The sequence below is a fragment of the Pongo pygmaeus genome, chromosome 20, assembly GCF_028885625.2.
Source record: "Pongo pygmaeus isolate AG05252 chromosome 20, NHGRI_mPonPyg2-v2.0_pri, whole genome shotgun sequence".
Classification (NCBI taxonomy): Eukaryota; Metazoa; Chordata; class Mammalia; order Primates; family Hominidae; genus Pongo; species Pongo pygmaeus.
In genome coordinates this window covers 45,563,410-45,575,987 of record NC_072393.2, presented here as the reverse complement: position 1 = coordinate 45,575,987, position 12,578 = coordinate 45,563,410, and the positions used below count along the sequence as shown (strand labels likewise).

At 55.9% G+C, this 12,578-nt stretch overlaps 1 protein-coding gene across 1 annotated transcript in view; it reads left to right on the top strand.

Moving 5' to 3' along the window:
* The window catches only part of FCGBP (Fc gamma binding protein), a 115,652-nt gene that overhangs the window by 97,983 nt on the left and 5,091 nt on the right, over nucleotides 1-12,578 (top strand). Inside the window, exons 29-35 of the mRNA XM_063657391.1 lie at nucleotides 1,264-1,601; nucleotides 2,983-3,556; nucleotides 3,951-4,567; nucleotides 5,295-5,838; nucleotides 7,444-8,015; nucleotides 8,588-9,161; nucleotides 10,555-10,754. Of these exons, the coding sequence (XP_063513461.1) occupies nucleotides 1,264-1,601; nucleotides 2,983-3,556; nucleotides 3,951-4,567; nucleotides 5,295-5,838; nucleotides 7,444-8,015; nucleotides 8,588-9,161; nucleotides 10,555-10,754 (3,419 nt within the window). The remainder of the gene's footprint in view (nucleotides 1-1,263; nucleotides 1,602-2,982; nucleotides 3,557-3,950; nucleotides 4,568-5,294; nucleotides 5,839-7,443; nucleotides 8,016-8,587; nucleotides 9,162-10,554; nucleotides 10,755-12,578) is intronic.

Genomic DNA, 12,578 nt, shown 5'->3' with positions numbered 1-12,578 from the left:
ATTTCCTGGGCTCAAACAATCCTCCCACCTCAGCCTCCCGAGTAGTGGGGGACCACAGGCACACACCACCATGCCTGGCTCATTTATTAATTTTTCTGTAGAAATGGGGTCTTACTGTGTTGCCCAGGCTGGTCTCAAACTCCAGGGCTCAAGCGATCCTCCCATCTCAGCCTCTTAAAGTGCTGGGATTACAGGCCTGAGCCACCACACCTGGCCTGGGGCCCAGGTCTTGAACACAGAGAACCCTGGGGCTGGCGTCTCAGACATGAATGCTCTCAGTGCTGACATCGCAGACACAAGGACCCCTGGGGCACAGATCTCAACTGGGGTCAAGTGCACCTTTTCTCTAAAGGGCTAGATGGTAAATGTTTAAGCTTGCAGGCTGTACCTTCTGGATCACAACTACTCACTCTGCCACTGTGGTGTGAAAGCAGCCGTAGCCTATGTAAGTGAAGAGGGTGAGGTTCCTATAAAACTTAAAATACAAGAACAGGGTGAACTCTCAAGCAAGGGCACCATGGAAACTGCACCTTAAACACAGACCCAGAGCCTTGGTCTTTGCCTTGGTCTTAGGTGCATGGACTCCAGGACCTCAGTCTCACACAGCAAATGGCAGGGCCTCAGTCTCAGAGGTAGGGGGACTCTAGGTACTGGGTCTTGGCTGTAGGGGCCTCTGGGGCCCGGGTCTCAGGTATGGGACCTTTGACAGCCGAGACTTAGACACAGTCCACCATGGGGCCTCAGTGTCAGACGTGTGGGACTCCCAGGGGCTGGTCTTGAAAATAGCAGGCTGGGCATGGTGGCTCACGCCTGTAGTCCCAACACTCTGGGAGGCCAAGGTTGGCTGATCACTTGATGTCAGGAGCCTGAGACCAGCCTGGCCAACATGGTGAAACCCTGTCTCTACTAAAAATACAAAAATCAGGCAAGCATGCTGGCGGGCACCTGTAATCCCAGCTACTCAGGAGGCTGAGTCAGGAGAATCGCTTGAGCCCAGGAGGCAGAGGTTGCAGTGAGCTGAGATTGCACCATTGCTCTCCAGCCTGGGTGACAGACAAAGACTCCATCTCAAAAAACCAACAAAACAAAAGAAAATATAAAAGCAAACTATAGGAAGTAGGTCCTAGACATGAGGACTCTGGAATCTGGTCTTGCCTGCAGTAACCCTGAGATCCCTGGTACAGACTGGGGTAGATGTGGAGGGAGTGGCCATCCTTTACAATGGGCAGCCCCTCAAGGTCCTCCTCCCTCTTCTGTCCCCAGACCCGTGCCACGGCGTGACATGCCGGCCACAGGAGACGTGCAAGGAGCAGGGTGGCCAGGGCGTGTGCCTGCCCAACTATGAGGCCACGTGCTGGCTGTGGGGCGACCCACACTACCACTCCTTTGACGGCCGGAAGTTTGACTTCCAGGGCACCTGTAACTATGTGCTGGCAACAACTGGCTGCCCGGGGGTCAGCACCCAGGGCCTCACACCCTTCACTGTCACCACCAAGAACGAGAACCGGGGCAACCCTGCTGTGTCCTACGTGAGAGTCGTCACTGTGACTGCCCTCGGCACCAACATCTCCATCCACAAGGACGAGATCGGCAAAGTCCGGGTATGTGTGGCAGGATGGTCCCCTGAGGTCCCCGGGAGGGCAGGAGGGATCCTGACGACCACAGTTAGCAGCTCAAGGCTCTTTGTCTTCACCTGGGCCTGAAACAAACTGTCAACAAAAAGAATAATTGCAGCAAAAATATCACCCTGTTACTGGGAATTAAAGGAGCCTAGCCCCTTGCTAAGGGCTTTAACGTAGGACCTCAGCATTTGCCTTTTTTATAGACCTGGGTTTGAATCCAGCCTCTCCTCCTTATGAGCTGTGTGATGCTGGGCAGTTCACTTGGTAGGCCTCATCTGTGAAGTGGGCATCGTATCAGGGCCTGCCCCACAGCAAGGTGGTGCATGTCACATGCTGAGCTCAGAGTCTAGTCCAGGTGAACAGTCGTTTGAGTGTCTGTGAGGGAACAAGTGAGAGGCCCAGAGACCAGGACATGGAGAAAAATACAGGGAGATCGGGCCAGGTGCGGTGGCTCATGCCTGTAATCCCAGCACTCTGGGAGGCCGAGGTGGGTGGATCACGTGAGGTCAGTAGTTCAAGACCAGCCTGGCCAATATGGTGAAACCCCCATCTCTACTAAAAATACAAAAATTAGCTGGGTGTGGTAGCGCTACTGTAATCCCAGCTAGTCTGGAGGCTGAGGCAGGAGAATCACTTGAATCCGGAGGCAGAGGTTGCAAGAGCCAGGATTTCCACATTGTACTCCAGCCTGAGTGACAGAGTGAGCATCTGTCTCAAAAAAAAAAAAAAAAAAGGAAGGAAAAGAAAGAAAGGAAAGGAAGAAAGAAAGGAAAGGAAGAAAGAGAGAAAGGAAGGAAGGAAGGAAGGGAGATATGTAGGGAGGTCAGAGGAGACAGATGGGCTATCCTTTCTGCCCGGGGAAATGGAGATAGAGCTTGATGGTAGCTCACAGAGAGAAAATGAGGGATGGAACAGAGTGGACACTGGATAAATGATGGTGAGTGAGTGGAACAGACACACAGAGAATGAGGGTGGGAGGGAGGAAGGGAAGAGGAGGGAGAGACAGACAAGGAGACAGAAAGAGAGAGAGAGAGAGAGAGAGAGAAGACCAAGTGATATAGCCTTAGGTGAAGACAGGGGGAGAGAGACACAGAGACAGAGAGACAGAGAGACAGAGACACAGAGACAGGGGAGGGAGATAGAGATGAAGGGAGAAGATCTAGAAAAAGTAAAGTGAGGTTGCATTCCCCAAGACCTGGGCTAGAACAACTGTCCACAGTGTGTCAGATGACAATCCAACTATCGGGCGAAGGCCTTCGCCTCTCCCAGCCCCCAGTGGGATGAGAGAAGGGGAGGCAGAGGGCCAGAGCTGGGTCTGTAAAACCTCCAGTGACCCGTTTGCCTTCCCTCCTTCCCCCAGGTGAACGGTGTGCTGACAGCCTTGCCTGTCTCCGTGGCCGACGGGCGGATTTCAGTGACCCAGGGTGCATCGAAGGCACTGCTGGTGGCTGACTTTGGACTGCAAGTCAGCTATGACTGGAATTGGCGGGTAGACGTGACCCTGCCCAGCAGCTATCATGGCGCAGTGTGCGGGCTCTGCGGTAACATGGACCGCAACCCCAACAATGACCAGGTCTTCCCTAATGGCACACTGGCTCCCTCCATACCCATCTGGGGCGGCAGCTGGCGAGCCCCAGGCTGGGACCCACTGTGTTGGGACGAATGTCAGGGGTCCTGCCCAACGTGCCCTGAGGACCGGTTGGAGCAGTACGAGGGCCCTGGCTTCTGCGGACCCCTGGCCCCTGGCACAGGGGGCCCCTTCACCACCTGCCATGCTCATGTGCCACCTGAGAGCTTCTTCAAGGGCTGTGTTCTGGACGTCTGCATGGGTGGTGGGGCCCATGACATTCTTTGCAAGGCGCTGGCTTCCTACGTGGCTGCCTGCCAGGCTGCTGGGGTTGTCATCGAAGACTGGCGGGCACAGGTCGGCTGTGGTGAGTGCTGGGGGAGCAGAGGCGGGGTCGGGGGCGGGCTCCCGTCTCTTCGGGGCTGCTTTGGTTTCACTCTGGTCCCTCTGGGTCTCTTTGTTTTCTTTTTTCTCTGTTTGTCTCTCTGTCTCTTGGTGATCGTCTCTGGGCCTCGCTTTGCTTGTCTCTATCTGTCTGTTTCTCATTCTCTATCTCCCTCAGTTTCTGCTTGGGTCTCCTGGTGTCTCACCTTCTCCCATTTCTTTCTCTGTGTCCTCTCTCTGTGTCTTGCTCTGTGTCTCCCCCTTTCTCTGTCTGCTCCCTGGTGTCTCTCTCTGTCTCCTCCCACCCTGTCCTGGGACCCCACCCCTGACACCCTTCTCTCTGTTTCTCTCCTTCCTGCTCCTTCATCTGCCCACAGAGATCACCTGCCCAGAAAACAGCCACTATGAGGTCTGTGGCCCACCCTGCCCGGCTAGCTGTCCGTCCCCTGCACCCCTTACGACCCCAGCCGTATGCGAGGGCCCCTGTGTGGAGGGCTGCCAGTGCGACGCGGGTTTCGTGCTAAGTGCTGACCGCTGTGTTCCCCTCAACAACGGCTGCGGCTGCTGGGCCAATGGCACCTACCACGAGGCGGGCAGTGAGTTTTGGGCTGATGGTACCTGCTCCCAGAGGTGCCGCTGCGGGCCTGGGGGTGGCTCGCTGGTCTGCACACCTGCCAGCTGTGGGCTGGGTGAAGTGTGTGGCCTCCTGCCATCCGGCCAGCACGGCTGCCAGCCCGTCAGCACAGCCGAGTGCCAGGCCTGGGGTGACCCCCATTACATCACTCTGGATGGGCACCGATTCGATTTCCAAGGCACCTGCGAGTACCTGCTGAGTGCACCCTGCCACGGACAACCCCTGGGGGCTGAGAACTTCACTGTCACTGTAGCCAACGAGCACCGGGGCAGCCAGGCTGTCAGCTACACCCGCAGTGTCACCCTGCAAATCTACAACCACAGCCTGACACTGAGTGCCCGCTGGCCCCGGCAGCTACAGGTGAGGAGGGCTGTGGGCCAGACAGGAGCAGGTGCCAGCTCTGGGGTTGCCTGAGATGGTAAGGGCTTCACCATTCCCCTGGGCACCTTTCACAGCTTAGCTGGGGCATGATGGAAGGGTCAGAGTATAGGTCTAGGAGCCTGATGGCTTGGCACAGCGGCTTCTTCCTCTCTGAGCCTAGTGTATTCCTCTGTCAACTGGTCTAAGATAAGTACCTGTTTTAGAGAAGGATGAGGAGTCAGTGACATGAGCCTATAGAGGCTCTTTGTTTTTCTTTTCTTTTTTTCTTTCTTGCTTTTCTTTTCTTTTTTTTTCTTAGTCTGACTCTGTTGCCCAGGCTGCAGTGCTGTGACAGGATTAGGGCTCACTGCAGCCTGGAACTCCTGGGCTCAATCCATCCTCCCGCCTTGGCCTCTGCCTCCCGAGTGGGCAGGACTAAAGGCGCACGCCACCACGCTGGCTAATTTTTCCTTTTTTTTGTTGAGATGGGGGTCTCACCATGTTGCCCAGGCTGGTCTGAACTTCTGGCCTCAAGCGATCCTCTCATCTCAGCCTCCCAAAGTGCTGGGATTGCAGGCTGTGCCACCAGGCCTGGACTATAGATGCTCATTAGTATTTTCAGAGGGGAGGTGACATGCTCTGGGTCCCACAGCTAGTAGTTGGTGGGGCCAGGATTCAAACCCGTGTTTTCTCCACTCACCGTCCCCCCTCCACCTCCTGCCCGCAGGTGGACGGCGTGTTCGTCGCTCTGCCCTTCCAGCTGGACGCGCTCCTGCACGCACACCTGAGCGGCGCCGACGTGGTGGTGACCACAACCTCAGGGCTCTCGCTGGCTTTCGATGGGGACAGCTTCGTGCGCCTGCGCGTGCCGGCGGCATATGCGGGCTCCCTCTGTGGCTTATGCGGGAACTACAACCAGGACCCCGCAGACGACCTGAAGCCTGTGGGCGGGAAGCCCGCCGGATGGCAGGTGGGCGGCGCCCAGGGCTGCGGAGAATGTGTGTCCAAGCCATGCCCGTCGCCGTGCACCCCAGAGCAGCAGGAGTCCTTCGGCGGCCCGGATGCCTGCGGCGTGATCTCCGCCACCGACGGCCCGCTGGCGCCCTGCCACGGCCTTGTGCCGCCCGCGCAGTACTTCCAGGGCTGCTTGCTGGACGCCTGCCAAGTTCAGGGCCATCCTGGAGGCCTCTGTCCTGCAGTGGCCGCCTACGTGGCAGCCTGTCAGGCCGCTGGGGCCCAACTCCGCGAGTGGAGGCGGCCGGACTTCTGTCGTGAGTACTGCTCCATGCATGGTCCACATGGTCGGGTCTCTCCCTTTCCTTCCCAGGACTGTAGGACAGCAGCCCCTTCCTCCTCCATGGGGCTGCGGGGCCACCTTCCTTCCTTCCTCTGAGCTCGGTATCTCCTGTCAGGAAACACCTTGGCACTCACACACTGAAATGCCCCAAGTCAGGTACTGCAGTGAGAAAGAGTCAGTTAGAAACACCTAGTCAGAGTGTGGGCATGGTGGCTCACGCCTGTAATCCTAGCACTTTGGGAGGCCGAGGCGGGCGGATCACCTGAGGTCAGGAAGTTGAGACTAGCCTAGTCAACATGGTGAAACCCCCGTCCCTACTAAAAATACAAAATTTATCTGGGCGTGGTGGCAGCACCTGTAATCCCAGCTAATCGGGAGGCTGAGGCACTTGAACCCAGGAGGCAGAGGTTGCAGTGAGCCATGATGTCACACTGCATTCCAGCCTGGGCAACAGAGTGAGACACCATCTCAAAAAAAAAAAAGAAAGAAAGAAAGAAAAAAAGAAAAGAAACACCTAGTCAGAAACCTGGGGTCCAGGACACTCTTGGGGGTTGGTGATCCATGCTCTCAGATATCCAAGGCATGTAGATTGGGATGGCTGACCCTGCCTCAGTCACACAGCAAGGTACCCCTGGTTAGGAAGACCTAGTGAGTTACTGCTGGTCAGAGGCCCTTGGTCTGTTGCACACACTGAAATCCTCCTAGTCACATAGAATAAGTCACATACCTTCAGTGGTATCTGCTCAGATTTTATACTGAGACTAACTGGTTAGATACACTCAGATAGAATCAGGACCCTTACATAACCCCGGGCAGATCCACACAGATGCATGGTTAGATAGTCCTAGGTGGTTCCCTTCAGGCAAGGTCTCCTGGTCACTTGTATTCTGCCAGCTTTACCCAGGCACACCCTGAGACAGACCATGTCAAAAGGACTCTGGGAGATGCTCCAGGTCAGACACCCACAGCTGGGTTCCCTCATGCAGAGTCATACCCTGAGATACGTGTGGCCCCATACCCCAGTCACATTCACACCCTGAGATAACCATCGTCTGTTCTGATCTTGAATATCCCAAACAGATATAAGTGATCCATTTCTCCCAGGTAAGCCTGGGTTACAGAGTGAGACCCCATCTCTACAGAAAACTACTAATAAATTAGCCAGATGTGGTGGCTCATGCCTGTAGTCCCAGATACTTGGGAGGCTGAGGCGGGATGATCACTCGAGCCCAGGAGGTGGAGGCTGCAGTAAGCGCGCCTCTGCGCTCCAGCCTGGGTGAGATAGAGTGAGACCCTGTCTCAAAAAAAAATTAAAAAATAAATAAATAAATAAAAATCAGGCGAGCAGAGTCATTTGATCTTTAGAAATATTTGGTCAAGCTAACACATAACCTGGTCAGAGAGACCAGGGCATGTCCCCTCCCATTCCAGGTCCCACACTGAGTCCCCCAGTTAGATGTCCTGGATCACATGTGCATACACAGAGACACCCAAGTTGACCTGAGCAGTTTTCCCACTCAGGGCCTCCCCAGACCCGACTCGAACACCTACCTGGCTCATGCCCACCTTGTCCCCACAGCCTTGCAGTGCCCTGCCCACAGCCACTACAAGCTCTGCGGTGACTCCTGCCCCGTGAGCTGCCCGAGCCTCTCGGCACCCGAGGGCTGTGAGTCGGCCTGCCGTGAAGGCTGTGTCTGCAATGCTGGCTTCGTGCTCAGTGGTGACACCTGCGTACCCGTGGGCCAGTGTGGCTGCCTCCACGATGGCCGCTACTACCCGCTGGGTGAGGTCTTCTACCCGGGCCCTGAGTGTGAGCGGCGCTGTGAGTGTGGGTCAGGTGGCCATGTCACCTGCCAGGAGGGCGCGGCCTGTGGGCCCCATGAGGAGTGCCGGTTAGAGGATGGTGTCCAGGCCTGTCATGCCACGGGCTGTGGCCGCTGCCTGGCCAATGGGGGCATCCACTACATCACCCTTGATGGCCGTGTTTACGACCTGCATGGCTCCTGCTCCTATGTCTTGGCCCAAGTCTGCCACCCAAAGCCTGGGGACGAGGACTTTTCCATCGTGCTTGAGAAGAATGCAGCTGGAGATCTCCAACGCCTCCTGGTTACTGTGGCTGGCCAGGTTGTGAGCCTAGCTCGGGGGCAGCAGGTGAGTCCATGTGAGCCTGCCCTGGGGGTCTGAAGGCAACACAGCCCCATCTAGGGGGTTCTGAGGGAGATACGACCCCACCCTGTAGGTATGAGAGGGACATTCCTCCAACCTGGGAACTCTGGGCCCTACCCTGGAAGGTCTGGTGAATGGTCCCACCCTGGGAGATTTTTGTTTTGTTTTGTGACAGGGTCTTGTTCTGTCACCCAGGCTGGAGTGTATTGGCGTGATCACAGCTCACTGCAGGCTCAACCTGCTGGGCTCAAGCAGTCCTCCCACCTCAGCCCCCCTTGCCTAGCTAATTTTTTATTTTTGGTAGAGATGAGGTCTTGCTGTGATGGCCAGGCTGGTCTCGAACTCCTGGGCTCAAGTGATCCACCTGTCTGGGCCTCCCAAAGTGCTGGGATTACAGGTGTGAGTCACCACGCCAGGCCTGGGGCCCAAGAAGTTTAAGGGAAACATGACCTGACGTTAATGGGACTGAGGGAGATGCAGCTCTGCCCTGGGAGTGGGACAGGACAGCCTTGCCCGTGGTTCTGTGAGTTCCTGACCCACCCGACCCTTCCACCCAGGTCACCGTGGACGGCGAGGCTGTGGCCCTGCCTGTGGCTGTGGGCCGCGTGCGGGTGACCGCCGAGGGCCGAAACATGGTTCTGCAGACGACCAAGGGGCTGCGGCTTCTCTTTGATGGCGATGCCCACCTCCTCATGTCCATCCCCAGCCCCTTCCGTGGACGGCTCTGTGGCCTCTGTGGGAACTTCAATGGCAACTGGAGTGACGACTTTGTCCTGCCCAATGGCTCGGCAGCGTCCAGTGTGGAGACCTTCGGGGCTGCATGGCGGGCGCCCGGCTCCTCCAAGGGCTGTGGCGAGGGCTGCGGGCCCCAAGGCTGCCCAGTGTGCTTGGCAGAGGAGACTGCACCCTATGAGAGCAACGAGGCCTGCGGGCAGCTCCGGAACCCCCAGGGCCCCTTCGCGACTTGCCAGGCGGTGCTGAGTCCCTCTGAGTACTTCCGCCAATGCGTATATGACCTGTGTGCGCAAAAGGGTGACAAAGCCTTCCTGTGCCGCAGCCTGGCAGCCTACACGGCGGCCTGTCAGGCAGCTGGCATGACCGTGAAGCCCTGGAGGACAGACAGCTTCTGCCGTGAGTGTCTGTGGGTCCCTCACAGGACTCTAGACCAGGTGTAGGGGCCCCTCCTGGCCCATTCCTTCTATTTGCATGTCAGAGTGGTTTCTCCCTGTAAAAGCGCTCCCTCCCCACCCCCTCCCACCCCACACGCACACACCTCCTTCTCCCACGGCATAGTCCACTGGCTTTCCTGCTGCCCCTCTGACTGTTCCTTCTCAGCCTCCTATCCGAGCCCACTCTCCTCAAACCTCAAATTCACTTCTTCCCCAGTGCTCTATTCTGGACTCTTTCCGCAGTGACCTGAAAGGGAGAGTTGGATGGGTTGGGAGATCTATGGCTCACACAGACCCTCCTTCTACTCCCGACAAGACCATATCCCCGTGGATCCTCCCAAGACAAGGCTGCAGGCTACTAAACACCCCCTAAACTAGGACTGTACCTCTCATTCAATTCCCCATGGGAGGGACATCACCAGAGACTCTCAGGAAAAAGCAATGGCCCCTTCGGCTCCAGGTCAGAGCCAGGTCTCCCCTGGGCAGGACCTATACCCAGGGCTGTCGCCCACACCCGCGGCCTTAGATTTGTTCTCATTGTTGACCATGGACCTGGTCTGTCTGTCTCAAGCCCTGAACTCTCTCCTGACTGTCAGCCCAGTGATCCTGATTTCTGACTTCTGGCCTTCAGAACTGTGGGAGAATGAATTTCTCCTGTTTAAGCTACAAAGTCTGTGGTAATTGTTAGGGTGTCCAGGACACCTTCCCCTGGGTGTCCTTACCGTCCCTCTTACCTGCTGTGTTCCCAAATAAAAGTCAGCATTTCACCCCCAGCCTGATGCTCATTCCCCAAACCTGGTGGGGGCATTGCAGAACAGCCACACCATCCACCAGTTGCTTAGCCAGAGACCAGGGACTTACCACAGATATTTCCCTTGGGTCCATACAGCCCCCTGTCCCAACTCTGACTCCTCTGCCTGTGCCCCCGACCCCGGCCCTGAACCCTCTGCCTGTGCCCCCTACCCCGGCCCTCAACCCTCTGTGTGTGCCCTCCCCATCCCGGCCCTGACCCCTCTGCCTTTGCGCCCCACTCTGGCCCCGACCTCTTTGCCTGTGCCCCTAACCCCAGTCCTGACCCCTCTGCCTGTGCCTCCCCATCCCTGCCCTGACCCCTCTGCCTGTGCCTCCCCATCCCTGCCCTGACCCCTCTGTCTACACTCCCTGATGCAGCATGTTCACTTTGGGCTATTCCTGTCTGTCCCACTGGAAGTGAGCTCTGTAGGACTGGGGTTGAGGCTTTTCTCAATACTTGTGTCCGCAGCGCCGCCTAAAACAGGGCTGGGTGTGCAGTAGGCCCCATTGGTCATCCAGGACCCTTTGGAGGTGTGACTTGGCCCTGCCTCCTCTCTCTGCAGCGCTCCAGTGCCCTGCCCACAGCCACTACTCCATCTGCACACGCACCTGCCAGGGCTCCTGTGCGGCTCTCTCTGGCCTCACAGGCTGCACCACCCGCTGTTTTGAGGGCTGTGAGTGCGACGACCGCTTCCTGCTTTCCCAGGGTGTCTGCATCCCTGTCCAAGATTGTGGCTGCACCCATAATGGCCGATACTTGCCGGTGAGTAGGGGCTTGGGGTGGGCAGAGAGGGTAGAAGAGCTTGAGAGAGACCCAGAGCTTCTGTGCTGATCTCTTCAAGGCTGGGGACAGAGGAGGCACCGCCATCTCCCAGCTGTGTGACTTGATGCAGGCAGCCTCCCCCTATTAATTTCCTGCAGCTTCTGTAACCAATTATCACAGACGTGGCAGCTTAAACAGGAGAAATTCATTCTCCCACAGTTCTGAAGGCCAAAAGTCAGAAATCAGGAATACTAGGCTGACATCAAGGTGTTGGCAAGGTGGCACTCCCTCCAGAGAAATCTAGGGGAGGCCATGCCCAGTGGCTCATATTTGCAGTCCCAGCCCTTTGGAAGGCCAAGGCGGGAGGATCACTTGAGCCCAGGAATTCAAAACCAGCTTGGGCAACATAATGAGACCCCATCTCTATAATTTTTTTTTAATTAGCTGGGCATGGTGGTGCACACCTATAGTCCCAGCTACTCAAGAGGCTGAGGTGGGACAATGGCGTGAGCCCAGGAGTTGGAGGCTGCAGTGAGCTATGATCATGCTGCTGCACTCCAGCCTGGGTGACAGAGCAAGACCTTACCTCTAAAGAAAAAAGGAAAAGAGCCAGGCACAGTGGCTCACACCTGTAATCCCAGCACTTTGGCAGGCTGAGGCGGGCGGATCACGACGTCAGAAGTTCAAGACCAGCCTGACCAACATGGTGAAACCCTGTCTCTACTAAAAATACAAAAATTAGCCGGGCGTGGTGGTGCGTGCCTGTAATCCCAGCTACTCGGGAGGCTGAGACAGGAGAATCACTTGAACCCATGTGGCGGAGGTGGCAGTGAGCCGAGATCGCGCCACTGCACTCCAGCCTGGGTGACAGACCGAGACTCCATGTCAAAAAAAGAAAAGAAAAAAGAAATCTAGGGGAAAATCTGTTCGTTGCCTCCTCCAGTTGCTGGTTGCTGCAGGTTTTCTTTGGTTGTGGCCACATCACGCCAACCTCTGCCTCCTCTTCTGAGTGTGTCATAGCATCTCCCTCTGCTTCCTTCTTATAAGGATACACGTGATTGCATTTAAGGCTCACTCAGATAATCCAGGAGAAATTTTCCATCTTAAGATCCTTAATTCAATCACATCTGCAAACACACTTTTCGCATATAAGGTGACATTTACTCATTACAGGGATTAGGACCTGATACCTTGGGGCGGGGGCATCATTTGGCCCCTCCTTGAACCTCATTTTCTTCACCTGTAAAATGGGGCTGATAACCATCTTTGTACCATAGGTGTCTGAGGATCAGGCCCGATTATACAGGAAAGATACCCACTGAGCGCTGGGCCTTGCCCTGCATGTTCATCACACTCGGTAGAAAGAAAGAGCAGTTTACAGCGGGGCGCGGCGGCTCACACCTGTAATCCCAGCACTTTAGGAGGCCAAGGCGGGCGGATCAAAAGGTCAGGAGTTCAAGACCAGCCTGGCCAATATGGTGAAACTCCGTCTCTACTAAAAATACAAAAATTAGCTGGGCATGGTGGCGGACGCCTGTAGTCCTAGCTACTCGGGAGGCTGAGGCAGGAGAATCCCTTGAACCCGGGAGGTGGAAGTTGCAGTGAGCCGAGATTGTGCCACTGCACTGTAGCGTGAGCAACAGATGGAGACTCCATGTCAAAAAGAAAAGAAATAGCAGTTTACAACAGTGCAAATAGGTAGCCCAGCTAATAATTGTTTAATAATATGAATTAAATTGAAGGATTTATTCTTGTTAATAATTTTTTGAGCTCTTACTATGCACCATGTTTGTTATGGGTGTTATTATTTATTTATTTATTTAT